The following is a 26,200-nucleotide window of genomic DNA, read 5'->3' on the forward strand; positions in this document are numbered from 1 at the left end:
CTGAGTAGCCACAGTTCTATTTATTCAATGCCAGTGCTTATTAAGCTGTCTGTACGAACTGAATTCTCATCTAGGACCAAAAATTATCTCCATACTGGAAACAAAATGGGCCCAGGGATTGAGCTGAGCACTTGGCTGCTGCTTGTTCCCGCTGTTTAATTGCGGAAAGATCCCTGGCATGGTTTTTGTCTGTACCAGCTGGAGCTCTCTGGGACCTTTCTCCCTCCTGGCACGTTTTGGATGATACTACATGCCAGAAGCCATTTGCAGCAGGCAGTGTAGGTAAGACTGCACTTTTGTTTCCTTCCAACCTATTCGGCCATACACCACTATCCCAGCAGACCTTGTAGCCTCTAACCCCTCAAATGCCATCATGTCACACAGCAGGACAGGGAATACATGCCCTCATTTTCATACCATGAAAACACTGTCCTAATAGCTGTGATACAGTTGTCACTTAACTAAAAGCCCCACAAATAATATCTTAAGGCATAGGGGTGCTATGTAGGACTCAGAGGAGCATAAGTAAGAAGATCCCAAAGTCAAAATATAAGGTCAGATGTTTATGAAGAAAGAGCTTGAGCTATGCTTGCAAATGAGAACTGTTTCACCATGACCCTGATGTATTTTTCTTCCCCCCCCCCTTTTTTTTTTTCCCCCTTCTCTTTAGGGACATTGTTTTCCAGGAGAGTCAAGTAGACGGGTACAGTGTGCAAGGTCAGTGCCTTAGACCGGTTCCCCGTGTTGGTCGTTTACACTTTGTTCCACATAATATGCATGTTATTCCATCTAGATAGACTGTTCTTTGCTTCCTGTCAAACCAAGTGGGCTGCTGAATAGCTGAGTCATGGATGTGTATACAGGCTAAATCCTGTGTTCTTATCTCACTTGCACACACCCACAGTTGACTTGCAGAGGACCAGTATTAAAACAGTGAAGTCAAGCATAAAGGTCTTAGAAAACTGGAGTTAATGTTGCCCGTGCCTTATGGGTCTAGAAACTACAGCAAAACCATGACTGATGCTGTCCATTCTTTATATTGTCTGAGTCAGTGGTGCTATAATGTAGGCAGCAATGTGAAGCAGTTCTTTATTCCTCTTTGTTTATCATTTGGCTGTTGGCCTTTATGTTTAAACTCTGCTCTGAAGACAGGGTTACTAATTTTCTTGTCGTCTTTCTTGCAATGCTTATGAGCACTTCACAAAAACTCCAATTCAGGAAAATTTCCTGCTCTGATATAATCCTGCAGCATCTCATGGAACTTTGCCAGGAAGTTTCACAGGTACTGACAGCAGAGAGGTTGGAATCGGAGATCAGGGATTTGGCTCCATACGGCTCCAAGTGGAAGTGCATGTGCTTCACGATTGCAGGAAGCACTGAGGTTCTTTGCAGTCCCTTGTTCGGGTTCCTGCAATCTGTTCCAGCCCCTTTGCCACTCCAGTGCTAGCCATGCCATCTGTAAGCAGCACTTTGCTAGATGTTTCTGGTGTCACGTCTCCCCATTGCAACCCCTTTTCTCTCTTGCCCACGTTAGTGCCAAAGTTCAGTTTCAGCACCATTACCTTCCTAGCTGCTTTTTCTATTACTGTTTTTTCAGTCAATGAGCTTGATATATTTGTGCAGCCTGTTGATGTGTTCCTTTTGTGGCTGGTCATGCCAAAGACCATTTCCTGGCAGCACCATCTGACCAGCTTCTTTTTGGTCTTGTCTATGATCATGCTGCAGTGTCTCCGTTCGCATGCTGGCTGTATGCTGGAGAATAGCGTTCTCTCTGAAAGCAGCAGAGGAGACGCCAAGTACTTGTTGTGTATAAGGAGTGTCTGGCTTTGCTTGTAGATTTGGCCTGGAAGGAGTGTGCTCAGTTACCGGTGGGAAGTGATGTGCATGCCATCTGGTCAGCTCAAAATACAGTGGGAGATATGAGTATCCAAGCGGGAGATAGTAACTTATAAAATCTAAATGCATACAAATCATGTCTGTCCTCAGAAACTGTGGTGTCCCTCATAGAAAAACCACCTGTTGGTTAAATTAAGCATCCAAAAACGGCATCGCATTTTGCATCACGGCTTAAGACATGATGTAGCTAGTGTTTTTAAAAAAATACATCAGTTGGACACAGGCGAAAAAGGTAGCTGAACTGCATTGTGGCTAAAACTTTGGGGAGAAAAACTTGACTGAGGAAGATGCCTAGTATGGACAATTTTGGCTTGTGTCGTCAAAAGTCACTGAATTTATACCCAGTAAATTTGCTTTTGCCTGGAAAATTTGCTAACGTATAGTAATTGGCAACACCAGCAACACCACTTCAATGTGTTTGTCATGGATTTAAACGAGAATTGTGTGTTACAAGAGGAAAGCATTTGGTCCATGGCTTGAAAAGTTTTCTGTTGTAACATGATAAGATGCTACAACATAATTTTCTGTGTGAAAGGTAGAGGTTTGCTAGTGTCTAACTTGAAAATTATGTTTTAAAGATGTTTGTATTAACTGATAATTTCTTATTTTATTTAGGTGTCTGAAGAAGACCAGAGACATGGAAGGTCATAAGTAGTAAGTACCTTGACCATTTTTTCTTATTCTAAAGAGCTAATGGTGTTTGGCATGTTGATTTGTCACAGCCTGAGTCTATCACACATTATGTTCTGGCATCTAGTATTTATATGAAGTCACTGGTAGACACTGTGTTTAAAAAGAATAAAAATAAACAATGAAAAATTGCCAAATAATGGAAAAACAAGTGACTTGACAAGATAGAAAAATAGCATATGCTACCAATTTCCTCTTTAATGTAAAGAAGTGTATGAACTGTTGTATTTCAAGAGGTTTATCTGTGGTTGCCAACTTCAGAATAAAGTATATGCTTCTTTTAGTTACATTTTCTGATGGTTTAACAAAGGCTAAGTATGTCCATGGTTGCTTGCCACAAAATCCATTTTAAAACTTATTGACAAGTGTCTACCAGTAAAAATTGTCCACTGAATACTTCGGTAATGTGATTATAAATCTTTCATTATCTTAAGCATAAACAGGAGCCAGTAGATTCTCCAAATGAAATTAGAAGCTGAATTTGTCTGTAGTGGTAAAAGATTATATTCCTCTTATTCCTTCAATTGGTTTATCAGTCTCTAATTGGGGTATCTGTATTAATCCCAGCTTTTTTTGTTTCTTTTTTTTTTGGTGACCTCATATTAATAACTCACTTTTATTCCTTGCATCATGCCCCCAGAATTTCTAGTGACCTCGAGTGAGGTAGATATCAAGGCTGGTTGACATCAGATGAATTATAGTGTTTTCTTTGCTTGACCACTGAACTGAGATATTGCTTATTTGCACAGCTGTAGCAGAAGTTAAAGCACACAACTAGCCAGACAGCTAGGGTCTTTATACTGCCTTGAGAGCAGTTCGAGGTTTTTTTAATTATTATCATTTGTAAAGTAATGCTGTTTTTATTAAACTCTCATATTCTATTTTCTCATAATGCAAGGGGATCTTCTTGTTATTTATTAGAGGTTGTAGATTTTGTCTTTTAAAGGTGCAGCATAATATCAGGTCAATATAGGCTCACCTAATTTGATAGCTTCTCTGTTGTCAGAGTGTGTAATGGTTTGTTTGTCCAGAATTCCACGTGAAATGTGGTATGTTTTGCATGTGTTGTTTATTTTGTGCTGTAGCACCAAAAAGGCCTTTATTTGAATTTTAATGAAATTCATAAATTAAACTCTTGGAACTAATGTTTGCATAGAATTAAATGCATAAATATTTTTGCTTTTCAAGTTTTGGGAAGAAGCCAAGAAGTGCTGTGTATAAGTGCATTTTGAATTTTGTCCTCTCTCACTTCCAGTTTAATTTCTTACCATCTCTTTGGTGATTAAGGCACTGTCTCCTAACTTGCTATAGTTATTTTTCATCAGTAAGTAACAAGTCCCTGTGAAACAAACTTCCTTTTCAGGTTAAACTGTTACTAGTAATTACATAGGGCAGATGTGCCATGCTTTTGGGGAACATGTACCGATGGCCTGTTGTTTCAGAATGGCCATAGTATTTCACAGCAAGCACATATATATATATATGTATGTATCTTTTATATATCTGTGTGTCTCAATGCATGACTTGATGTGTACGTTGGATCTGAAGACCTTGAGGTAACGTTCCTGAGCTGTCTGTGTGTTGTGAGCAGAGCTGGTGGTCAGTATCTCAGTTTGTCGCTCCACAGGTGGAGGATATATTTTACAAAATAAAATCAACATCTTTATTTTCCTGGAGTATTTAATATAACAAGTTTTAGCAACCATTTACTTCTAAAGATCTGCAAAATCACTGCAACTTTTTATATATGCACATAGGGGAAAAGGCATGGACTTTTGCAGAAATTAAAAGTGGAATAACTCTTCCTGAAAAAGATCAAGATTTCATTGTAAGGCTGTATTTTCTACTAAACCATCTTTGTATGGTTTAAATATTGTGGAATATGGGGTTTGTCTTTAGATTACACTTTTTGCTAGGTCTGCTACAGTAATGCAGAATCATGTGTTAGTAGAAAATAATGCTTGAAAAAAGACTACCTGTTACGCACCCACAGTTGTCATGTAGTCATTGCATAAAGACAGACATGAGCTATCCATCTTGCACACAGCATGCTCAAAAGAGATTAGTGTTCTTCTAATTCTTTACTATTCAATTGTAAAAAAAGAAAGAAGTAGTCTAATTTCATTCATAAAATGAACTTTGTGAAATCCTGACACTGCTGAAATTGCATGAAAATTGCTGCCTCCTTAAGCAGCTCTGGTAGTTCACTTGAAACTCTCCTATTAGTTACATAAAAGTAAAAAGTTAATTCCATGGGCTATAAATCATTCTATAATGCATTGGGATTGCAGCTGATTATTTGGCAGTACTACATGCTGGAGACATACAAACTGAAAGCAGTGTATTATTTTCCAAAGTAGGAGGGGAAAAATAGTACTGATTTTAATGCATAATGAGGAAATGCATGTTAGAATATACATGTCTGCATGCAAATGCAATATTCTTGATGGAAATGTTATTAATCTAGCATGTTAGACTTATTTTTTTAAGCATGCGGTTGAAGTTTTGTAATATTGTTGCTTAATATTCTAGCAATTATCCAAGGGAATTTTATGACCAATATGCTCAAAGCCAAGAAAAATCTGTGGTCAATAAAATGCAACAGAAATACTGGAAAACAAAACAAACCCTTATAAAAGTTACAGGAAAAAAGGAAGATGAACATGTTGTGGCTTCAGATGCAGATCTGGATGCAAAACTAGAGGTTTGTAATGTTTACATAATAAACATTCTCTGTTAATTTTTAAAATGTTTTCATTTTCATCAAGCCTCTAATATGTGTACACATAGGATATAATAATGTACATAGATTTTTATCATTATTTTCTTGTAATATCTCTTCCAATTTTTGACAAAAGTACCTATGAAAATATGGGGAATATAGTGGCATTTTGTAACACAGAAACCCAGGTCTCTCAAACTTTATTTGGAACCTACCATTATATTCAGGTTTTGGGGCAGATTTTTTCTTTTTTGTTGGCAGGGGGGAGCAGATGATCTTCCTTTGTGCTTGAGTTTATGGGTTTTTTTAAATAGTATTCTATAGTATATACAAATTACATTCTTTATACAGTTACAAAATAGCACATACACCAGAAAAACATGCAATGTACCAGGAAGTAACAAGGTGCATAGTGCACTCTGCTCTCTGGAGCTTCTGTGCAGATAAGTGGGTTTTGACATGACCAAAGAAGTTTCTGAAAGTCTGTAAATTGTAATCAAGAGAAGGAATCCTGCTGTGTGACATACAGTCCTACTCTCAGTATCCTCAACCCCAATAGGGGGGAAAAAAATAATTAAGGTTCTACAAATTGAAGAGCTTGAACATGTTTGACACAAAGCAAAAGATAGAAAAAGGACTTCTGAAGTGTAACAATCAAGTTAGTGTCCAGGTAAGTTTTATAGATATTGTTTTGTTACATAAGGGCAAAGGTTTTGCCTGACTGGTTTTCTTGCAGTTTCTTAGAAAATTGTTGTATTGGGATTCTTAGTTTATTCACTTTTTAGCTGAAATACAAGAGGCAGTTTTACAACAAATAAGTTTTTGTAGTTCTAGCTATAATAGTGATCATATAAAGTGATGATTTTAGCTTGGGGGTCTTCATGATGGGTTGTAAGTCAAGAGTATTGATGTAAAACAAGCTGGAAGGATGGAACAATATTTTATAAATATATAACTGAGTTCGTACCATGCTTACTGCGTTGCAAATTCACCAGGAAAGATGCTTTGTTAGCTCAGGTGGGATTGGAAATAGGGAAACTTGTGTTTACCAGAAAAAAAAACATCACTTGGACAACTTCTCAACAGCAAGTCATGCTCTCAGTATAAAAGACAAGACCCATGTAAGTCAAGCAGATGCGAAGGAAGACAGTTACCATGCCAGTAGTCCACTTTGCTTATGTTTGTGTGATGCTTGATACAGTGGAGTTTAGGTTTAAGTTACAGATCAGAGGTTTTAAATGGACAGACAGAAAGAGTAGTAATTTTTCTATTTCCTAGAAACAATCTGCAAACTTACTAAAGACTGAGGGTTTTTTTTTTTCCCTTCTACTTCCTTTGGAAACTGCTGCTTTATAAATTCGGTTAGAAAACCAGAGGTATGCCAGTAAAAAGTTCAATTAATCAATAACTTTCTATGTTGGCATACCCATGCACATTTGTTCCACTAAACTTTGCAGTATTAAAAATTCAGTGTGCATATTGCTACCCATGATAAACACGATAGACATTTTGATAACTTTTTGCTCCACTGTGAGTTTTTAGAAACAAAAATTTGTACATCTTCATATATGTTCAAAGATATCAGTGGAAAAACCCCACATGAATTTTTTGCTTGACTATCAGCTGTTCAGAATAGATCTGTTTCCAAAATTATTTTTGTCTTTATTTTCCTTTTGTAAGTTATGATTGGCCTGTCTGTAGTTTCAGTGCACAACTTAATGGAAAGAAAAGCGCAATCGATAAGGAAAAATTATTTTCAAGCTGGAAAGACTACTCATTGTTCAACAAGAAAATAGTGTTCCCTAATAATTTCTACAAAGAATTAAACCTTTTCTTGTATTTTAAGTGTCAATGTTTATTGCATATGCTTACAGTTTTCTTGTGTTTTTTGTTTCAATATCAGCTGTTCCATTCTATTCAGAGAACGTGTATGGAGTTGCTGAAAGCAATTGAACTGTATCAAAAAAGGATTTGTTGTAAGTATGATCAAATACAGTAGTTAAAATGATAAGGAGGTCTGGATTTTGGTATCATTGAACAAATGAAAAAGTAAAAATGCAAATGGAGAGCTACTAGTTTCATCCTGTTTAAAAATAAAGATAACATTCTTTGCAGACAGCTAAAGACAGACTTACTTATTTGCTTGGCAATCTCCTAGTTCTTAGGTTTAGGTTGTATATTTGATATTACGCAGTGATAGGCAGCAATAATTATGGGAGAAAGCTTGCTTTTTAAGGGTTTTTTCCCATTACTGGCTTTGTTGTTTAATTTCAGAAATCATCATCTTAGAAAATCATCTTAGAAATCCTAACTCTGTTCTGAACTGTTTTAATTTATTTTTTTTTCCAATCAGGATTGACTGAGAAGACTGTTGGTCTTATTACTACTTTTGTAGTTAAGTAATCCATACTATTATGGTGAATTTGATGATGCTTATTTGGCTATAACAATTGTACAGTAATTAGTGGCAATCATTAGTGAGAAACCGGGACCTCATTTGGGAAGTTTCAAACAGCAGGTTGTATTAAATGACCTCTAAAGGTTCTCTGCGATCAATATTGTTTGATTCTCTGCTGCTGTGATTTCTGGCCTGGAAAAGAGAATCCAGCTTTGGAGACATCTTTCAATTTACTTTCTTTTGTTGAATGTTATCCATATTTTCTTCAGTCTTTCCTTTTCCTTTTGCCTGTCCGAACAGAGTCAGAAACAATGTTTCAGGATCTGGAGGTAAAATTAGAATACAGAGTAGTAGTGTATTGAGTTCAAGAAGTGTTCCACAGTAGCAGGTGAAGTCTCTGACGCAAAGATGTGCATGCGGCATGTTCTACCAGAATATGCTATGAGTCTGCATTGGATTTGACTGTCATTTTGGAAAAATGACAAGAGGACTTCAAGAGATCCTTTCATTATATTATGAATATAGGGAGCTATTCTCCCTATTGATAGTGGGAAGAAATTGGTACTATAGGAGACAGCTGCTTTGGAAGACTAATAGATGAGACCATAATGCAATGTTTTTATAAGGATGTGAGATCATGAAGACCCATGGTCCCAGTTTGGAAGTAGTCAACAAGCCAGTGTAAAAACACTCTTATTTTTCTTCATCTTCTTGTTTAAAAAACAATCAGTTAATTTGAAATGGAAAAATTTCAGATATTTAAATATAAATTAAAAAACAATGTTTGAATTGTGGAGAAAGTCAAAGTTGTAAAATAATCTTGTAAAGTAATTTGAAAATAAATGTTCTTTAAAATGAAGTACTGTATTATTCATATGAAAAATTCAGTTCTGTAGTCAAGCATGAAAAATGGAGCACAAGAGAAAAGCAAGTGAATGAGCTTTGGGTAATATAACTTAGAATTAGCTTCAGTGAAAGTATGCTACCAAAGATCAGCTGAGGCAGTCCATGTGGTAAAAAAGGATTTTAAAAAAAAAAAAAAAAACAAAAAAAACAAACAAAACCCCCACAGAATAAAAACAAACCAAAAAACCCAAGACTAAAAGATACTATAGTCAAGTTTGGGCCCTTTGTGTAATCTAACCAACCTAATTATTTTGTTCAAGAAAGAAGTAGCACGTTTCTCCTGTTGTCTTTTGGCACTGATGGAATTTTGTGATTCTTGTAAAGTATATCAACAAATGTCTCAAGTGAATCAGTTCGTCAGTTTAATAAATGCAGGAATTCCATGAAATTATTTTTGTTGTGCTGCTTGGATTTAGAGTGACCTAACCTATTTGTCGTTAGGCCAGTTTTAAAGCTGTTAGGAGCCTATTAAATAACACGTTTGACTGCTCATTTATTTTTTGTTAGTTCTGTCTCAGGAAGAAAATGAATTGGGGAAATTTCTTCGATCACAGGGTTCTCAGGATAAAACGAGAGCAGGAAAAATGATGCAAGCGACAGGAAAGGCCCTCTGCTTTTCTTCTCAGCAAAGGTATATGCGTCGGAATTACTGTCTGATTTACAAAGTACGTGGCATAATGGTAGTTGATTCACTGTTAGCATAATTCATTTTGCCATTTGAAATGGGTGAGGAACCAAATGATAGGAAAGTTGTTATTATTCACCAAACCTGCTGTAGTATTACCAATGTTACTGGTTTGCTCTGTGTAGTTTTGCCCGATCCTCTTTTTTGTCTTTATGGACCTGCTTTGTCTCTGTATCTCCAGATCCCCCACCTGTTCAGCTCAGCAGTTCTAAAGCTGTACAGGTGCATTTGCACGGCCTCTCTAGCAGTGGGGCTGTAAAAGAGCTGATATCAGGTCCTTCTCCTGCTCGGTGGCACTTCTCACTCTGCAGACAAATGCTACAGCAGGCCTGTTGTGGAGGTTTCTCAATCCTGGGAGGGCAGGTAAATGAGTAGTAAGGGAATGATTTTTTCTGGGCTATGGAGTCTCACACCTCAAGTAGACAGAGGATAAAGGAGTCTGAATGCCATTTTTTGCTTTAACCATTAAGTCCTCCAGGAGAACATCCTAGATTCCCACTGAGCTCATGTAGGTTGAGTAGGAGCAAATCAGTAAAAGGTGAGGAATACAGAGGAACAGACATACACATGCTGTTACCCAGAACCCTTGATATCTCACTGACCCTGTGTTTGCTCAAAGAGTTTAAAACTAACAGTAGTTGATGGCATTATGAGTATTATGATGCTTTTTTTTAACAGTATTGGGACTATGAAAGTGTGAAATTCACCATAATTTGCAAGGGAAAATTCTATACCATTATATTTTACAGGATTTTTCAGGGCTCTTAATTACTGTGATACTTTCCAGCTTTAGCTTAACTGTGCAGCTGTTTGGCTCAAAATAAAACATCACATACACAGCACTGAGAGTTTCATGTGTTTATCTTGGGCTAGACTTTGGTCATTAGCACATCCAGTAACAGCCATGAGTGGGATCTTTAAAACACATGTAGGACACCATTGGGCAAAAGCCCTGATGACTTGCTTCTTTATAAAGATTAACTGTTTATAGAAATCCCACTGTATGACATGTCTACATAAACTGAATTTTCCCCTGAATGGCTGTGTAAGTATTTGTGGAATGAGGAAAAAGTACGAAGAAAAAAAAAAAGCCACAATAAGAAGTTCACATTTTATTATATCTCTTACTCAATGCTTTTTTAAGGCATCTTTTAAAATAAACTCAAATAAAAATAAAACCAGTTGGTTGTCTGTCTTCTCTTGAGCCATCCTCAAGCTCATATTGAATTTGGGACTGCACTTATTTATGTCGCATGCCAAAAGATAGCTCAGTAGCTGGAGGTCAAGAAGACACAATTTGCTGGTTACTGGAGCTGAAATTAGAAATTCTTTTATGCCTAGGAAGTACCTAAGTAGCACACTAAACTAACTGTACACTGGTGTGGAACTTGCTGAACCTATTCCAATGAGGTGGCCGCTGGCAACCAAGAGGGAAGAGAAGCAGCAGAAGGAAGCAAAGCAAAAGTTGGAATGATCCTGTCTAGTTCTGGCATCCCTTAGGAGCCAAAGTGAAGGCATAGGGAAGACAACAGTGTCCCCTACTGCCTTTCCAAAGTGTAGTTGCTGGAAGAAACATTTAAGAAAATCCTTCCAAAAGATAAATGTGCTTCAAAGGAATTGTTCAGATTCCTTAAAAAAAAAAAAAGGAAGAAGGAGGAAAATACCCAGATCATTATCTACTTGACAGATGTCGTCTTTCTTTACATGTACATTTGAAGATTAAAAGGCTAATGGTAGTGCTTTTTCTGAGGCTTAACATGACAACCCTGATACATCTGTTATGTATCCAGTAATAAATTACCTCAGGTACATTTTTAGAGTTGTTAAATGCAACTTGCGAAGAGGAATGTTAATAGCATACATACAAGCAGCTTGGCTAACTAATATATATACATTGGAAAAGGTTCCTTTTCCACTCGCATGTGTAAGTGAAAGGCCACTACTTGAATAGGAAGGTTACAAACACAACATTCATGCAAAATTACCCCATTCATGTGTACCCCCAACCAAGCTGTAGAACCACCTGAACATACAGTAGTACTTAAGTGAACTATTTTGGCTGTATATGGGTTTTTTCATTGCTAGTAAAGTGTCAGTAGTTCTATTAATCTGTCTGCCTTTGTGGAACAACTTCTTTAACACGTTCCTCTCCTTCCTTCCTTTCCTTCATGACTTCCCCCAGATTAGCACTGCGTACTCCTTTGAGTAGATTATATCAAGAAGTGGAGACTTTCAGATATAGGGCCATCTCAGACACGTGGCTGACAGTAAACCGAATGGAACAGTATCGGACTGAATACAGAGGAGCTCTACTTTGGATGAAAGATGTGTCTCAGGAGCTGGATCCAGATCTTTATAAGCAGATGGAAAAGTTCAGGAAGGTATGAAGTTTCCTGTAGTTTCCTAGAAGGGGATGTCTGCTGAATGACAATGAAGCGTGTTTTTGATTCTACTGAGGAAGACATAATTCAGCAGCACGAAGGATGCTATTTATCGTAACTAATCTTTTCCATGTTACAGAACTCAAATTAATCTGATACAGAATACAGTATCCTTCACAGAGTGGGCTGTAAGGAAAGATATGGTAGTAAGAAACAGCATTTTCCAGTAGTTTATTCAACTTCAGCCTAAATCTTTACAATTTAAATAATATATATATATCTATTTAAAGAAGGTTATCTAATTTTAAATACTTAGCTGTGATGCCTGAAAGACTAATGGAAGAAGATATGTCTGCTGTCAGCTGGGGAAGGGAAAATTGATTTTTGCAACTAAAAAGTACAGAATAACAGAAACCCTGTAGTATCTGCTGCTGAATTTTTGTGTGCAGTTAAAGACCAACACTTTCAAAATTGGATACTGTTGGATTTTGGGGCGGAGTTGCAAATTTGGAATTTGTTTTTAAGTTCTTTGTGCAGTTCAGCATGACTCTTGGGCAACTGCTAAACACTAAAACTGCTAAGAATACACTCTCCATAAATGGTCTTCATTCAGCATCACTCAGGATTGCTATACTCCTCCCCTCCCAAAGGGCTTCCAAAAATCGCAGGTCCTAGGTGGTAGTCTGCAAATTTGTTACCAAGTGCAAGTATAGAATTTATTTGGACTGATCCTGTCCCAGTCAGTTCAGGAATGCTCATGAGAAATTCACATTTGCTAGTGAGACTCCAGAGCTGATTGTGTTAAAAGACTATAATGTTCATAGTTTGCTGTTTATAAATCTTGACTATTAGGAGGAGTTAGGATCCTAGGTGGCTTGTGCTTTGACTGAAGGCAGTAAAAAAATTTACAGAAATTGTGTGATAATTGAAAGCAGAGACTAATAACATATTAAAGTGTACGTGCATATATGTATGTGCGTGTGACTTAGGTAACGTACAAATGAGAATCTGTGTCCATCAATGGCTTAGGCAGTCTGTGACTGAAAGTGTTTGGAGACGAACGATACCTAATTCGGGATTTTAAAAGCTTGAATAAACCATCCTAACGGGAAGGGACTAGCATCCATCTCAACTATGCCATTTTTTGTAAACTGAAGCAGTGACAATAGCAATTAAGGGAGGGGTGGAACAAATGAAACCCCAGCTAGTCATCTAATCTTTATTTAATGCTTCAGTACAGGATATTCCTGTAAGTCTTGTGGCACCAGACATGTATTTTATTATGCCTTGTGGGAAATGTTTATAATGGCAAGTTCTTGCAGGTAAAATAATTGGTCTGTTCTTGGCCTCAGCCAATTGCTTATGTATAATGTTTGATTTATTAGAAAAAGACTTGAAAAATGGAATGTTAGAATGAATAAAGCAGTACTGGTAATGGTCATACAAAATTGATTTATAGCTTTCTTGCAAAACAAATGCTATGGAAGGTATAAATTATATAAATGGCAAAGTAACTAAAACAATGTATGCTTTGTATGGTGAGCTGCTGTGGACAAAAAGTTAGATGTGAAATTTCAGCCATTTTGGGTTGCTGTACTTCAAGGTCAGGAAAATAAGATTTTACTTCTTTTTAAAGCTTTTGCAAAACTTAGTAGTAAAAATGTGGAAATACAAAGTATTTGGAAATATTTCTAGGTCTGAAATGGGTTATATTCTGACATAAAGAAATAATGAATGTAGATTCTAAAATTGTGTAGTGTTACCTCAAATAGTTTTATTTATTTAAAAAAAAACACCCCACCAACACAACAACTTGGAGAAGGTCTTTTGAACCTTTCTTTCCTCTTACTGGCTGTCCTCTGAAAACCTTCCAGATCACATTGTAATGGAGAGAACAAAAAGCTCTATATTTTGTAGGCAAGAAAGTAAAGAATTGCCCTTGGTATCCATTTCCCTATATATCCCATCTGTGCAACAGGCATATCAAATGAGTCTTTGAAGATTTTAACACTTGCAGAAGATAAACTTTTTCTTTTTTAATTTTGGGGGGAAAAAAATTACAAAACTAAAATCCTCATGCATAATGTACCTAGATAGCTGTTGCTGAACAAGACACAACAGTTTGTTTTTAGTGCCTTACAGATGTAGTAGGCAAACAAAACTAATGGTGGATACTGTAGTCCTAAATAATTAAAGCAGAGGAGTAATTTTTATTGTCTGTTTTATTCCTGCTTGCAGATCTTAATCATGCCATAGTGTGGCAGTGTAATGCTGGGTTTTTAGGGCTTATTTTGGATCTGTAACAACAATTTAAGAAGTCATGCTAGTTTTGTGTTGAGAAAGATATCGTAATTACTGATGTAAGGTTTTTGGTTCCAAAATACACCATCACCAGAAAGAAGTGTTTGATCTGGAGCTGCATATCTAGTGATACACCAGCAAGTAGTTTAATGACGCTGATCCTGTCGGAGCACTTGAAAGAAAGTTTTCTTTAGACTTCTAATTGTAAAAATCCTAAGTATTAGTTTAGTGAACATCTTTTTTTATTTCAAGTAAACAGTGCTGGTTTAGTGATCTTTAATGCATCTAGTACATCAGCAGTATTTATATCACTTGGTTATAGGACTGTTTTTCTAGTATGTAGCCTTTTATAATGTAATCCTAAATGTATCATTATGTATACAGATATGGTACTTGTTTTTGGAGACCAAAGCTAAATCAATCCAGATGGTTTTTTCATACCTTCCCTCAGAATAGCTCAGGCTAAAAGATCAATAGTTTGAGTCAGTATTTTCAGAGCTGATAAAATCTGAGTTAAAACACTGGCATTTTTGTAGCGCTCCTTCAAAACAATGAGGTACTTGAAAGAATTTTCTAATGCTTTTCTGAAGGCATCAGTCTAAATATGCGAGACCCAGCAATACTACCACTTTCAAAGTGTCCCAGAACACTGCAGAAAAGCCCTTTTACACTGTTATTTGAAGATATCCATGTGACTGTAGCTACTTGAGTCAAACCAAGGAAACAGGTGAAATATTTACTTTTGCCTGCAGAGTTCTATAAATGCTATGTACCTTCATTCTGTTTTTTTCTATTAACAGTTTTTATGGGCACTCCGGTCTTGTTCTAGATATAGAAGTCTTCCATCCCAAGTTCAGAGTTTGAAGTTCTTGACAGCACCTTGGCAATGCTGTGATATTTAAAAGAATTTGAATGAGTTAATACACCTTTACGAAATTCTCCACCATTGATCAGGTTTTTAAGGTTCTTAAATCCAGTCTGTTTTATCTGTCGTGTGACTGTACACTATAGCATGAGCTCTGCCATGATGTTGTAAAAACATAGACCAAATTACCCAAGCGCTAATAGTCCAGTGTTCTTCTTCCAGCTCTGAAAAAGTTAAGCTTTTCCCTGCATTTCCTGAGAAGGAACATGCCAATGTGCAGAGAGATTGGCTATACCACCAGGCAACAGCCACCCATGTGCAGCCTACAGGAACACAGAAGAGGCTCTGCTGTTCAATTTTACTTAGCTAAGCTATCTCAGATGCTTATACAGTGCAATATAGACTTTCTCATCAAACCTAGACATTACAGTTCCACCCATAACAAGTAAAAAGAGCTGAAAAAAATATCATGCTGACCTTTAGGCTAACTATAAGAAAAATTATATCTGTCACATGGTAGAACATATATCATGCTACATTGATAGAGCAAATTAATCCTATCTATATTTGTTTTTCATTTCCATCATTCTTCTACTCCTCTGCTTCCTCTTCATTCTGAGGCTTGAACCAAAGCTGGAGTAGCTTTGTAAATAGCCAGTGGCCATGCTGGCATCTCTGAGTCAAGCCTCACGGCAGCAGTGTACTGAGAACTGGGTACCTGGAGGGTTGGGCTCCATTCCTCTCTGTTGTTTAGTCCCCTCTGCTTTGCCAGAGCTTTCCTAGGACCTCTGCTTCTGTATGAATGAAACGAAGCTCAGATGGAAGAAAGAATAGGTTGAAGCTGTGTAAGGATAAGGAGCGATGCATGGGCTGGTTGAAGCAGAGCTTTGTAAATGCTATGAGATTCATCTGCTTGGAATACAATGCAAGTCCTGTATCTATCTCTGTGGTACTTGGATACTTTTACAAACTCAGATATTGCTGTAGGTATTAGATGGGGTACTGTCTGGAAAAAGAGTTGGGTTTTGATCAGTATATTTGATTGGGATCTGTGAGGAGAACAAGTAGCATGGTTTGTGCTGGGCTTCCTTGTTCTGGAAGATTAGAAAGGCCCTACCCCACAGTGCAAAGCCTGAACTACTTCAGTGGTGTTAAAGAAGTGGAATAGATCCTACCACGGAAGAGAATTGTCAGAATATTCCCCAAAAGATCCTAAACAATTGTAGGACTCTTAATGCCTAGCTGTTATTTTGTTATTTTTAGCTGTTGAGAAACTTGCAAGCTTGCAGCTGAGTTGTTTGGGCAGGGTTTATCTCGAGTTCCTCCTAGTTGTAGCACACTATATACTTGAAACAAAATTAATTCCCTTAAATGGCATTTTAGAGATAAATCTGGCAAGAGAGAAGGAACAGCAGTGAGAAAAAGGAAAGTTCAACAAGAACTTGTAATGATACAACAATACCTTAAATTGTTGTTTTTATAAATGTACCCATGTAGGGAGTTGCTGATCTATGCAAGTTGTCTGATAAATATCTTTTAAGAAATAAAAGTTAAAGCTTGTGTGTACAGCTGGGGAATAATGAAGATCTAAATAAATCCATTGATTAAAAGGTGAGAAGGGAAATGCTGAAGTATATGTGTTCATTGTAAAGATCTTGGAAAGTATGGATAAGATACCTCTGCCACAGCCTTGCTGTCTCCTTGCCTGTTAGCACTGCCTGCTATGAGTGCATTTTGATTTGTGTGATGATGAAAGGGCTGTACCATGTTACAGCATCATCTGCTGCTCTCCTTCTACTCACCTATCCATTAACATCAGCTGCAAACAGTCCTGCAAACCTGGAGGCACTGTGGAAATGTGCTGGAGGATTTTTTTTTTTAATTCTTTGTTACACTTAACCTCTTGTTTTCCCAAAGCCTGGGGAAGGAGGAGAAAAAAAAAAAAAAAACCGACACTGCTCTTTGTAATAAGAACAGACTTGGCAGTTGCCATCCTTGTAAACTTAATTTCAGTTCCTGGTAAAAAAGGAAAGAAAAGGAAATCTGTAGACATTTAAAGGCTAACAAAATGAAGAGTAAGTAAACTACACAGGTTTGTAAATAACATTACAGATTTTTTTTCTTATTTTGCATTTTTAATCAAATTATTAAATTAATAGGAAAAAACTGCAAATCTTGACTGTTGCAGTTCCTTATGAGTGATTACTGTAAAAATAAATTTAACTTTGCTAGAAAAGTAAGATCTCTCGAGCTGAGAGTTGAGAATATTGGCTGAGGGAAACTAAACAGTTTCAGAGGATCATAGAATATAAAGATGGAAAATACCTTAAAGATCAACTAAACTCTCTTTCTGCCAGGACAAAATTGTGCATTTGTAATATAATTTCCAAGTGTTTTTCTACTTCTAATAAATATAATTCAGTTGAGGGTGACACTATTAGAAGTTTTGTGGATATTGGTGGTGTTCTAGTTCAATTATTAAAAAGTCAACCAAAAGAAAATGTGCTAATGATAATTACATCTGCAGACAATATTGAACTGGAAAGTCTTTTGGTTTTCCAAGCAGCAAAGTATACCAACGTCTCAAATAAAAATGTCTTTGGCCATTGCAGTCACAGTGGTGTAATCAATAGACTCTCAGCTGCCATAGTTACAAATAGCACTGTAAGTGACTGGTGTTTAGAGCCAGCTATGACAGTCACTGTTTACCAACTTTTTTTTTAGTTTTTAAAAACCAAGGGTTGGGCGGGGGGGGGGAAGGTTGTAGACAGTGGTTGTCTGTTTCTCTTAGGTAATACTTCTATATTTAAATTCCAAGGTTAACTTCATCTGGAAAACTTAAAGTGCATTTGTCTTTAGGTGACAAAAATGTAGACCTTTGCATGTGAGAGAACAGATGATAATTATTGTGCTCTGGAAATGTCGGAAAGATCTGAGTACCTTTAGTAGACCACACATTAGATATGACATGTGTGGCATTACAATGTGAAATATAATGCTGGCTTTCATAATACCTGTGATGAATGTGAGGTGGTAGAATCTGTCACTTCAACAGCCATCTTTATCCCACTTGGTTCAAAATCTTCCTTAAAAAAAAGTCCCCCACCCAAAGAAACCTCAGTCTGTTTGCTGATTTGGATTGCTGCTGCTCATGAGATGAATAGGTGAGATTCCAGGAGATCCAATAATACTCGCTGCAAGATAGCTGCATACTCTAAAATTAGTAAGATGGTGTCACACTGCACTCTTAGTGTAGCAATGTGATGGCAGAGATAAAGAGAAAACAGCATGCTCTTACAATATGATGATAAGCAACACCTACACATATCACTTCTTGTGACATGCCTGTGCCACCAAGAGTGTGTTTGGTTCCATCCTGGTAGGGAGTAGCAGTAAGCACATTACTTTTTCAGGGTTTTTTTAATATGCATGTATATGGTGTTGGAAATGTTAAATTTAATGATTTACCTAGAAATTATGGTAGTAAAAAACAAAACACACAAAAAAGTGCTCTTTATACAAAATTGTAGTTTTTACTTTGTCATTATTGTCTCTCCTTGTAAAAGCAGATGGAATTTCAGTGCTGAGCATGTTTCTTCTGTGTAGTTTCTGATTTAATGTTTTTTCCAGTTTCTCCAATGTCAAATTCTGTAACATTAAGTGGAGAAACCAAAACATTCCAAGATACTTTACATACAAAATGTTCAAGCTTTTTAAGGCGGTTGTGAAAGATGCACCTTTTTTGAAAATGTGACCTTAAGCAGAAATGTTCTTGACAGTGTACGCATTTTATAGTCTTATAACTTTAAATTACCATTTCAAATACCATTTGTAAGAATCAGAGTAGACAATAAGATAAAATCAATTATTTTCTGAAGCCATTTCATGTATATTAAATATCATCAATGATTGTTATTGGCTTAAAAGCAAAGTAACAATGTGTGATGGAGATGCCCTTTTAGAAGCATAATAAGAGTTAGTATGCCATTTAAAAATAGAAACAGGCTTCTTGGAACAGATTACATCATCTTAAGAGGTATTGCTTGTAGAATATAGTTGCTTCTAGAGATTGATGCTTGCCCTTGAGAGGTGGTTCATCATCTGTTCAGTTATTTTTTAGAAAGAGGAGTCTGAGGTGAGACTCAGCAAAATGGCTGTAAAATGGAATAAAATGAAGTGCTAGGCTACAGATACAATATATTTTTTAACAACATTGTTTCATGTAACCTAACTGAAATAAAAACAAAAAAGTAGACTTGGTTTAATTATGCATTTTCAGACTTCTATTAATTTCAAGAAAAGGGAGGCAGACACATCCTAAAAAATTCTATTCACATAAGTAGCAGAACTTGTAATGTTTCAACAGAATACAGCAAATATATAAAAAAAACCACCAGTGTTTTAACTTGATAGCAATGTTAAGTCCAACTTTAATGTAATAATTATTAGCCCCTATATTAAAAAGGCACTCTCAAATATGATGTGAAAAATTAAGCTCCAAGAATTTTTCTCATGCCTAATAGATTATATTAATATTTAATTTAATAATATGCCTAATAATTATAGAAATGTGTAAGCATTAAATGTAATATTGAAATGTTTAAAAAAAAAAAAAGGAACAACTGAATACTGTTTTCACTTAATTATTCTGCTGTGTTTTGGCCTTAAAATCAGAAAGAAAAGATTATTGCCTAGACAATTTGTATTGCTCACATGAAGACTCTAACCCTGCAAACCGGTCTGTGTGGGCAAAGCCCCTAACCCATGTGGATCATTATGTGAATTCAGAACCTAAATGAAGTGTAAAAATGTAAACAGAATAGGTTGTGAAAGGAGAAATGAGATTTGGAAAATTCCCTCAGCCTTAATAATCTAAAAAGGCTAGGAGGATAGTTAAAGAAATATTTTTTAAAAATAAATGAAATACAGATGTGACCAAACTGAGAGAATTCTGCAGGAGAGAAGAATAAACAGGAAGGGGAATACAGCTGTTGGGGAAAACATTGTTTACACAAGAGAACCAAGTTTTTCTATGGTTGCCACTGCCCAGGAAATCTTCTTATACTTTCCTAAAATGCCTGGGCACATGCATAATGTAGTCCATATGCTTTTACTTCATAAGGCCTTTGCTGTTCAGTTATGTGCTACATGGGCTCTGAATGATTACAAAGATGCTATGTTTGATTTTTCTTCTTCACTTAATGAAACCAAGTTGAAGATAGGATCAAAAAAAGCCAACAAACAAAAGGTACTGTTCTAACCAGAAAAATGGCTAATATGCCATTTCATCTCTGTTTTAGGGATATTCTGCCTGAACCCTGCTAAGACTTAAAATGTTGTTTCTTCTGTAATAGCACAGTGTGATGTCTGAAGAGCACTACAGAAAGATTTGGGGTTTTTTTCCCCAAAGTACAATCTTTATGGACAAAATATAATTCAATTGTTTTTTGGGGAACAAGGCATACTTATTGATGTATTACGTGCCAACCAGATATAGCAATAACAACGCATGGGATTATGTACAACAGACATGGTATTACAAGTCAATCATGATAATTAGTGAGTGCCATTTCATACTCTCTGCAGAAAGAGATTAAATAGAAAACAAAATCCAAAACCTCAACTATGGGACTTCTACTCCTGCATTAGCACTATAGGCAGAGTGGCTTTGTGCTCAGGACAGCAAGAGCATCTGGGGACTAAATATTAAAGGCAACTTGGTCATCATGGTGACCTTGTTACAGGTGTCTTGGAGCGTTGGTGTCATATCCAGCTAGGATTTGTAGCATATGTGTCAATGTTGTTCCCTGGCCCTTTGTACATCCACCCGTCCCACCACCCTTTGCATTGGCCAAGAGGATCTTGCAGGCCAGCTTACTGCTTTACGGTGCTTTCACTGGGGAAAATGTTACTGCCCCTGAACTTGAGTTTTTCACACCCTTTTACCTAATTCCAGTTTATTCACCCCCCCCATCTGCCTGCTCAGAAGGGACCTAGCGTCAAGTAACAATCTTGTTCAGACCCTGAAGAATTTAATTTGGATGAAAGGAATGAAAGCATAAATGACGTTTTCTAACTATGAGGACATTCCACATAAAGGATTCAAGAAGATCTCCAAAATATCTTCAGTAAATGAGATAAACTGAACTGTGTAATTACTAGATTAATAAAATCATGGACGTATAGAGAGATTAGTTTTATGCTATATTACGATTTTCTTTACATCTCCCCTCTGGTCTTTCAGTGTTCAAAGGCAGTAATTACCTGTCTCCGTTTCCTGCAGGGGCTAACTGACTAATTGCTCTGCACCTGCCAGCATCCCTCCCTGCACCATGTGTGCCAGCCATCCTTTGCTCTTAGGTTATCTAATATGATTAATGCAATTGAGTTACGATAAACTCAGAGCAATTCTCAGCATTTTCAACACTTAAGTCCAGGTTACTTCTGGTTTAGAGCTGAACATGATCTTTCAGAGCGTAAAGCTTATTTCTTTGCCATTTATTTTGGTCGTCCTGCTTCTTGTTACAAATCTTTGCAATCACCTTTGGCAACTTGTAGATGTTCATCATATTCAACAAAATGTGGCTGTTTTCAGACTACATAAAGTTATTTGCATCTGTGCAAAGAACTGTTGGATTTTATCAACCCCTCGTAGTTATTTGAGGAGAGGAGATATTTTAAGTTACCAGGACCAAACTCTTCCCTAAAGAGGATATATGTTCGCACACAAAAATGCGCACCCATTTGCAGTTTAGAATAGTATGTGTCTAAGCATGCTGTTGTGGTAATTACTCACAAGTGTATTTGCAGCTCATGATGTAGAAGTCTGTCCCAAAACTCTGAAGCAGTGCTACTTAGATGAATGTTGTCCCGGTTGCAATTTGAGTCTCCTGGTCACAAGAATAGAAAAATCATTGGTAATTATTTTCTTTGCATGTCCTTGCTTCAAGGTCTGTATTAGTGTCAACACTTTTTTTTTTTTTTTTTTTTGGCCTAGTAAAGCACACATACTGAGTTTGACTAATACTGAAACTTGTTACCAACAGAAAGTTGGGGCATGTATCTAGGCTTCTTAAAGTAGAAAAAAGCAGACCTTGTATTAGCGAGGCTAGAAGCTACATATTTATTGCCTTTCCTTATTTAAGTTGTTATTTCATGTTTGTTCCCTTTTTGAAATGATTTGCATATTGATCTAACCTGTAAAAATTAATAAAATTGCTATGAGAAACCTTTCCATCTTAACAGCCTGAGGAGCATGTTACGTTCTGTGCTGGCTGGTAATCGGAGAGTAGCCGGAAGGTGTAAGCTCTGAGGGCTGGAGCTGCTCTCATACACAGTTTATTCCTGTAAAGGCCCAATGTGGATGAGGTAGGAGGAGAGGCTGTGTGCGCTCTGGCTCTCGGCTGTCACACATCTGAGTGCACGACAACTCCCTCCTTTGGTGCTGTTTGACGTATAAACAGATTAACCGTGAGTAGTTTGTCTTTATGCTGGAGAAAAATAGAGGAGAAGCCTTATGCAGCCAGCAGTGTCGTCAGCTGGGATGTGGCTGCTGACCGCAGCCCTCTGCTTCCCCCCGTACCCTCCTTTGGAGCAAGAGCTACAGCCCTTTGGGTCAAAGCTGCTGAGGTTGGGCCCTTCCCTACATACAGTGTGCACACACTAATTTGGAGCAGATTTCTTTCTGCCCAAGCAGGAGATAGGGAAGCAGAAGGAAGATAGCTTTACATAAGGAGCACAGGGCTATGTGTTTGAAGAGTGGGGGAAGAAGATTTTTGGAAAGAAAAAGCCAGGAAGGAGTACACACAGCCCTTTTTCCGGGGAAGGTGTATGGCTATGCAGAGATGATGCTTTTCTGAAAGGTGATGCCTAAATGGAGCTGAACTGGTGCAGAACTCTGTGTAAACACTCGCTGCGTTTTGAGAATAGCATCTATCAGTTTAGCTTAAAAATGTATTATCCCCAGCTTAAATTCAAGTAAACAACTCTTAATTTGAAATGTCTTGTGTAAACATACTTAGCATCTGTTTAATTCAAAATAATTTTTAAAACAGTTTAGTTAAGCTGCATAAAAGTAACATACATTCTCCATTTCTAGGGCTGTGGTCTTGTAGGCTCTTGAATCTTTTAAGATGGGGTGACTCAATAATGTTTTTTTGCTTTGCCTGATTTTTATGTTGTACTGTGATCTTAATTTCAATAATGACTTTGAGTGTGATTTTGAAAAATTGAAGACTGTTGCTGCTTTCAGCTTCTTAAATTTAACAAACTTTCCTTCATTTTGCGGTAAATACTAGTTGGAGTTATGAAAGTGAACTACATCTTATATTTGAGTGTTGGTTCCATCCTGTATTTGATAGAATTTTTTTTAAAACCTGATGTACTGTATTTTCTATGTATATTCATTTTATATTTTGTTGCAATGAACTCATGGGTGGTAGAGCAATTGGATTCATATCCTGGCATTGCACTGTGCTGTTCTGTTTGTGAAAGCTGTTGTGAAGCTTAAAGCTAAAAATTTTGTTGCCTGGTTTTTGGCTGGATGAACTTGGTGGATTGTGCTGAGAAATGTAACTTTGATCAGGGCTGTGTCCAGCTACTGGATAAGTGGAAAGGATTCTGCAGACTGCGCTCTCACCAAGTGACGTGCTGTGTCTGCGCTGGGCCATGCTAGAGGGGCAGAAATCAGGAAGGATGAGGAAAATATCTCCTTCATTCCTGGTAATTCCTTAGGAAAAAAAACTTCAGAGGTTTCTGTTGGTGTTGGGCTGTACCTTTCAAACTGTTGTGTTTTTTTTTTCTTGTGAAGGGACTACATTATTTTTTAATAATGGAGGAGGAAGTGTATTCCTATAGCTGCAGGGCAGCTGTTCAAAAAGTTTTATTTAGCACAGAGAGCAATATTACTTGCCACAGATAGTTTTCATGTTTCAGAGAAATTTGATTTCGATGTAACAAAACTTTGCTGCTGCAAAGACACGTTTGGATCCGGGTCTTTGTACTACAATAGTATTGATAATAGAGAGGAAAAGATGTCAAATTCAAGTCCAAAAAGTTAAAACAGGCAAGGAAAAAAACCACATTCTTTTGAGACCTCTTTATTTAGAACACTCTGTTGACTGAAGAGCAGGAAGACTTTTGGCATATGAATTTAGAGTATCTTTAACTGATGGGCCTGTTCTGATTAAATATCTAACCCAGTAGTAGAGCTGCTCCAACAATATTTATTTTTAGCAAACTACCTTCTTTAAAAAAAGGGAAAAAAATTAGCTATATGCAATTTTTCCCAGAGGATTCATGCAGACAATAGCACTGTTCAGTGCACCATTCCCCTCTTTAAATATCATGAGTAAAAGCTTCACTCAGAAGACAACCTTCTAGGACTTGGACAAGGAGAGAGGAGTGTTGCCTGCATGCATGGGCCATGGATGCTGAAAGATAAGCTGGGCCTGTCCAAGTAGATGCTGTAGGTTTCAGCAATCGATTTCCAAAATTCAAAACCCAGGTCTTAATATATATGTAAACTTCTCTACAAGGGGGTACAAAATTTTGTGAAAGTAAAGTACTGAGATCTGAGCTGCTCTCTGCACTGCAGTTATAATTGTAGAAATGCTGGAGCATCTCAGAATTGCCCCCACCCCTTCTCCAAATTAATCTATGTGAATGCAAAGTTTACATACTGTCATGCAGTTGCAATATGTGAAGCATTTGTACATGCTTTCTATTATTCAGGCATATTTAGGCTTAGGCAGTGCTTGAATACACCCTGGCAATTGAAACTGAGCACTCTTCCAGTTATAAAATTCTGTAACTCAACATGCTTTGGAATTTTGATAATGGAAAATGTGCTGTTACACAGGTGTTAAAGAGATTACTACCTTGTTGGAAAAGCTCATTTGAAGTGTCTGTGCTGCCTTAGAGAATTCTCCCACCATGAGAAGGCACTGAGCCAGTCTGAATCCAGCACAGCAAACTCGCAAACATGCCTCAGGATTACCTTATTCTTAAGGACGGACACTTTAGTTCAAACACAAATCCAGTCTGTCCATCATCTGTCTTTGTTGGTGACCAATGCTAACAACCAGGGAGTTGTATACATAAACACAGTGATGTTCTCTTGTAGTACAGTGGCCAGTGGAGGCATCGTAAGACATGGGGGTTTTTCTATAAAAAATAGCCCTAAGATCAGGAACTGGTTACCCTTTTGATGACTTGCAGGCGGCAAGAGAAAGAGCAGAGAAATTAGAACTGCCCTCACTGTGACCCTTGGTTAAGACCGAATATGTTTGGAGTGAAGATCAGGATCAGTCCTCCCACGTCACAGCCAAGGAGGGTTGAGGTTTTTTCTACAAAATTGCCCAGTTGCCTTTTGAACCAATGTAAATTCTGACCATCACAACAGATAGCTGTGATCAGAGATCTGCCCTACTGACACAGAACTTGTGTAAAAATCTTCTGTCCTGGTGTTGAGTTTAAACAGCTAATTTGGTATAATGCCCTCTGGTTCCTGTGTTGGCCCAAGTCTGGTCTTTTACAACTTCTGTATGTGTGGTCTGATGGACTTCCATCATACTCCTCCTTAATCATCTCTTTTTTTCTGGGCTGGAAAATCATAATCTAACATTCTTTTTACAGAAACTAATTTAGATCTTTGATCAGACATTTTGTTCTCACCTGCTTTTTTTTCCCCATTGCTAAGCCTGAACTGATCTACTCTTGCAGATCCAACTTGGCTTTGGGTGGAAGAAAAATATAGAGTGGAAAAAAAAAATCTTCATGTCACTATATAATATTTATGGAATCATATGCATAATGTGTGAGGAGGTTCTTGTTTTTCCCCATCCCTAAAGAGACACAAGAGATTTGGAAAAGGTACATTATAAAACAGCAGAAATAAACACAGGACTGGGAAAGCAGTGAGGCACTAGAAAAAAAGAAAGAGAAAGGAGTAAAAAAAAAAGGTGTATGTGTTTGCATAAAGAAAAGAGGCAAAGCTATGGTAGGATTCAGTTTCTGTGATCTCTATCACTGACTATATGAGAAGATGGTACAACCAACCTTTGTTTTTTTGGGAGGAAAAAAAGGAAGAATATTCAAGCCAGCCATAACCTTATATCCTCACAGGGGTCACAGAATTGCTCACATCTGCTGACTGTCAGCGGTTATGAACTAAGCAGTTTTGACCATGGCTTACTCATTACTGCCAGGCTGGAATTACATGGCGTGTGAGCCAACAGGCGCAAGGCAGTAAAATTTTTACAGGCTGAATACTGAAGAACTTAAGAGGAAAATGTGGCATAAATGTGACACAAAGAGCAAATTTCATATTCTGTTGAATAAAATCCACAAAGAAGTC

General features: G+C 37.2%; 1 protein-coding gene across 1 annotated transcript in view; it reads left to right on the plus strand.

The window, feature by feature from the left end:
• Nucleotides 1-2,511: 2,511 nt before the first annotated feature.
• ICA1 (islet cell autoantigen 1) overlaps nt 2,512-26,200 on the plus strand; it is a gene marked incomplete at its 3' end in the record, with an annotated part of 57,029 nt that continues 33,340 nt past the window's right edge. The window contains exons 1-5 of the mRNA XM_081996641.1: nt 2,512-2,550; nt 5,119-5,290; nt 7,212-7,284; nt 9,120-9,243; nt 11,480-11,678. Coding sequence (XP_081852767.1) covers nt 2,534-2,550; nt 5,119-5,290; nt 7,212-7,284; nt 9,120-9,243; nt 11,480-11,678 — 585 coding nt within the window. The 5' untranslated portion in view covers nt 2,512-2,533. The remainder of the gene's footprint in view (nt 2,551-5,118; nt 5,291-7,211; nt 7,285-9,119; nt 9,244-11,479; nt 11,679-26,200) is intronic.

The sequence above is a fragment of the Phaethon aethereus genome (genome assembly GCF_964289735.1).
Source record: "Phaethon aethereus genome assembly, chromosome: 2".
In the NCBI taxonomy this organism is placed as follows: domain Eukaryota; kingdom Metazoa; phylum Chordata; class Aves; order Phaethontiformes; family Phaethontidae; genus Phaethon; species Phaethon aethereus.